We start from the raw sequence: 4173 nt of genomic DNA on the forward strand, positions 1-4173 counted from the left end.
TGAGTGCAGTGGCGCGATCTCGGCTTACTGCAAGCTCCGCCTCCCGGGTTCACGCCATTCTCCTGCCTCAGCCTCCCGAGTGGCTGGGACTACAGGCGCCCGCCACCACGCCCGGCTAATTTTTGCATTTTTAGTAGAGAAGGGGTTTCATCGTGTTAGCCAGGATGGTCTCGATCTCCTGACCTCGTGATCCGCCCGCCTTGGCCTCCCAAAGTGCTGGGGTTACAGGCGTGAACCACTGCGCCCGGCCTGAATTGGAGATCTTAAATTAGATGTGATCCTTTTAAAATCTTAGTCCCTGTCTGCTGTAATGAAAGACGCATAATGGAGATAGACTTCCTCAAAGCAGTCTCTTAATACAGTTGGAAGAAAACTGTAATTGACCTAGGACTATGAAGAGGAAAGGAAAAATATGATGAAATGAACAAAAAATAAATAGTGAGAAGCAATGAATTTAACTAGATAAGCCAAAATCGGGCCTCATTTGTCTCAGGAAAAGCCTTTGGGGCACATACGAAATCAGTCAACAGGTCTGGGAATGTTAACGTTAACTTAGGCTAAAATTATGTTTTCAGTTTTCTTCAATGAGTAATAGGAGGAAAATAGTTCCTTTAAATACATTAAACCTAAAAAAATTTTTCACGACAAAAACTACGTGCATAGAGTTCTGCACCTGTCTTCGATGTCCCTCCACTGGGCTCATGTTTTTGTAACTCCTAGATATTTGTAAATGTGGAAGATAAGCTGAAACAATCTGGAATGTGGTGCTTTCTCAGCCATAATATTTGGCTCTGGAAAAATTGATGAACTTTTCTGCTCCTCAAGAAAAAAACAAACAACAAAAAAAAAAAAACCCCTATATCAGACAACTAGGAATCAAGCGAAAAAATGAAGTGAAAAATGTATTATAAGTTATAAATAAATGTGAAAAATCTAGCAATAATCATAGTTGCTCTTGTATTCTTAAAAAGCTAGGTGCAATTTAAATGTTTGGAGTCATATTCTACTTGAGATGAGATAGAAGACTGTGGATATCTGATGCTTCTTTTGTATTAGAAATGCAGTCCTTAGTGTTTCAACGTTTAAAATCTGGGTGAGGCAGGCCAGGCATGGTGGCCTTTGGGAGCCTGAGGTGGGCAGATCACCTGAGGTTGGGAGTTCAAGAACAGCCTGACCAACATGGAGAAACCCCATCTCTACTAAAAAAAATACAAAATTAGCTGGGCATGGTGGCGCTTGCCTGTAATCCTAGCTACTTGGGAGACTGAGGCAGGAGAATCACTTGAACCCAGGAGGTGGATGTTGGAGTGAGCTGAGATCACGCCATTGCTCTCCAGCCTGGGCAACAAGAGCAAAGCTCTGTCTCAAAAAAAAAAAAAAAAAATGGGTGATGCAAATACCATATTTATTGAAAACTAAGTTTAAGCTAATTATTCATCTCTAAATGCTGACAGGAAGGTGCTTGTGTTCCTCGGATGATCCACCTCACCTGTTCTTGCTGCCTAGGTTTATTGTGGTCTGTGGAAACATCACCGTGGACAGTGTGACCGCTTTCCTGAGGAATTTCCTCCGTCGCAAGTCAGGAGAGATCAATACCGAAATTGTTTTCCTGGGAGAGTAAGTATATCTGTATGGCTCATGGGTTCTAAATGAATACTTAAAATATGAGTGAATATTTTTAATGCAAGAAAATCACCTTCACAATATTTATAGAAAAATTAGATATTGATCATAGACAAAACAAAAAAGAAATCTTTGACCACGCTAATCTCTGCAAATATTTTGGAATATATCTTGTCAGATGTTTTTCTGCGTAGGTACTAATATGATTTAAGTGATTACTATTTGACATTTAGGTTACACTACACATTATTATCATATATGACTGTAATCTTATGCAAAAGCCTGGTGCACTTGGTAACTATTATTCTGTTAATTCTGAGAATTAGAAATGTGAAGTTCAAATCAATACAGAAATGATTGTTCTTGATGCCGTTTTTGTCCTATGCAGTCTATCTTTCCACTAGCAGAGCCTAAGTCAAATATTTTGTCGAGCACTGGGAAATACATATTTAGTACAGAAAGATTTTAAGCATAGCTTAGGTATACAAAATGATTTCTTATATTTTAATTTTATAATTTTCAATTTGGTAAGATTGACTAATTTTCTATGTTTTGATTGTTGGCTTTTCTTTTTGAAATTTTTCTGTCTTTCATCCCCTCCTATTAGGTGGATTGATTACCTGTTGCTTTACTGACTTTTCTACTCAATATATGTTGATACTGGTCATTTTGTGTTACATGTTATACATGTTTTTCTTCCTACTTTCACCTTTTAATTTTTTTCGTACTTTTATTTTCATACAGAAGTGTTTGAATGCATGCACTCCAGTCAGCTCATTCTTTTAGTGTTTAAGATCCGTGGAATTGTTTTGCCTGATGTGTAGAGAATTAACTTCTTTATTTTTCTCAAATGATTCATCAGTTACACAAATATCATTCACTAAATAAGTCAGCCAGATTTTGAAATGACATTTTGATCTTACGTGGGATTGTATATAGCATCGCCTCTATCTCTGGGCACTGTGTAGTTGAGCACTCTGCTTTTACATTATGACATGTTCAATTCACCATAAATCTGGGCCCTCATATATGGAATAACCGATAGCAGTTTGAAGCACTCTGCGATGTTACTGACAGCCAAGAATTTTGTTTAAGTAGCATCACCGTGTCCATCTTTCTAGCAATTTGTGCATTATTTAAATCTTTTGTTAGAAAATAGTAGAAACAAAGAGTACTAAAACTAGGGATTAAAAGCTAATTATTATGATCCAGTTGAGATAGAGAGGAAATCAATAGATGTGTGACATGTTTTACCTGCCGCTGCATTTTTATGGACTAATGTGCGTTGTTGTGTGTACTTCCCAAGATAATGAATAATATTTTTTAATGGAGAAAAATGTGGAAAGTATCTATATAGAATTTTGTTAATTTCGTCTGTACTCCGATGACTCCAAAAATTTACATCTTCCCTTAGACATTCTCTGTGGCTTTGTATTTACACAACTAATTGCCTCCTGGATATTTTTAACTTAGTGTTATGAAGCCCCTCAAGCTCAACATTCTCAAAAGTGAACTCATGATCTTGTGTTCTCCTTTCCAACTCAAAGGCAAACAAACAAAAATAAAAGAAGGAAAGCAAACAACATTTTGTATCCTAGTGAATGAGACCTGATTAATATACTTCCTTAAAACAGAAAACTGAGTATTATCTCTGATACTCCTGTTCCCCTCAATCTCTATATACGTTTTCATCAATACCATTAATTTTGTCTCACATGTAAATACTAATTCTATTTCTACCATTTCTTCTCCATTATCACAACCCTATTCATAGTTAAATCTTGTCTTCCCAAAATTTCTCTAAAGGCCACTTTATTTGTTTGTTCTTTGTGCTCCAAAGCTCTTCTTCTCCCTTTATATGACCAATTTATTCCCATCCTTCCCACTCAGAGAGACAGTCCCTGTCCATTCTGTCTAAATTGGTGTCCTCTAATTTCCTTCTATCTCATTACTCTGTTTTATTTCCTTTAAAACAATTATCACAATCTATAAAACACAGCTGTTAACATTTCTTTCTTTTATGATATACTCCTGCCCCTTCTCCCATTTAAATGTGAATTCTCTTTCTTCTTCCTTTGAATCTGGGCTGACTTGTGGCTTAATTTGATAAATAGAACACAGAAGATGTGATACTTTGCTACTTCAGGCCTAGCATTTAGGAGGATTGACAGTTCCAGCTTCCACTTGGAGCCCTGAGTCATCATGTAAAAAGCCATACTACCTTGCTGGAGAGAAGACCCAGTCAGCTGTCAGCTACTCTAGTCATATAGCTAAAGCAACAATCGTGTATATAGCCACTTTGGACATTCCAGCTCCCTGTGAAACTCCTGGATGAATGTACCTATGTGGAAGCCGCTAGTCAACAATGCATGGAACACAACAATCTGGCTAGAGACACAACAAAAAAAGAGAATTTTAGACCAATATCCCTGATGAACATCAATGCAAATTCCTCAATAAAATACTGGCAAACCAAATTCAGCAGCACATCTAAAAGCTTATGGACCATGATCAAGTGGGCTTCATCCCTGGGATGTAAGGCTGGTTCAA

General features: G+C 37.3%; 1 protein-coding gene across 1 annotated transcript in view; it reads left to right on the top strand.

The window, feature by feature from the left end:
• Positions 1-4173, top strand: part of KCNU1 (potassium channel, subfamily U, member 1) — a 186527-nt gene that overhangs the window by 45591 nt on the left and 136763 nt on the right. Inside the window, exon 10 of the mRNA XM_011993021.1 lies at positions 1507-1617. Within this exon, the coding sequence (XP_011848411.1) occupies positions 1507-1617 (111 nt within the window). The remainder of the gene's footprint in view (positions 1-1506; positions 1618-4173) is intronic.

The sequence above is a fragment of the Mandrillus leucophaeus genome, unplaced genomic scaffold (assembly GCF_000951045.1).
Source record: "Mandrillus leucophaeus isolate KB7577 unplaced genomic scaffold, Mleu.le_1.0 Scaffold111, whole genome shotgun sequence".
Classification (NCBI taxonomy): domain Eukaryota; kingdom Metazoa; phylum Chordata; class Mammalia; order Primates; family Cercopithecidae; genus Mandrillus; species Mandrillus leucophaeus.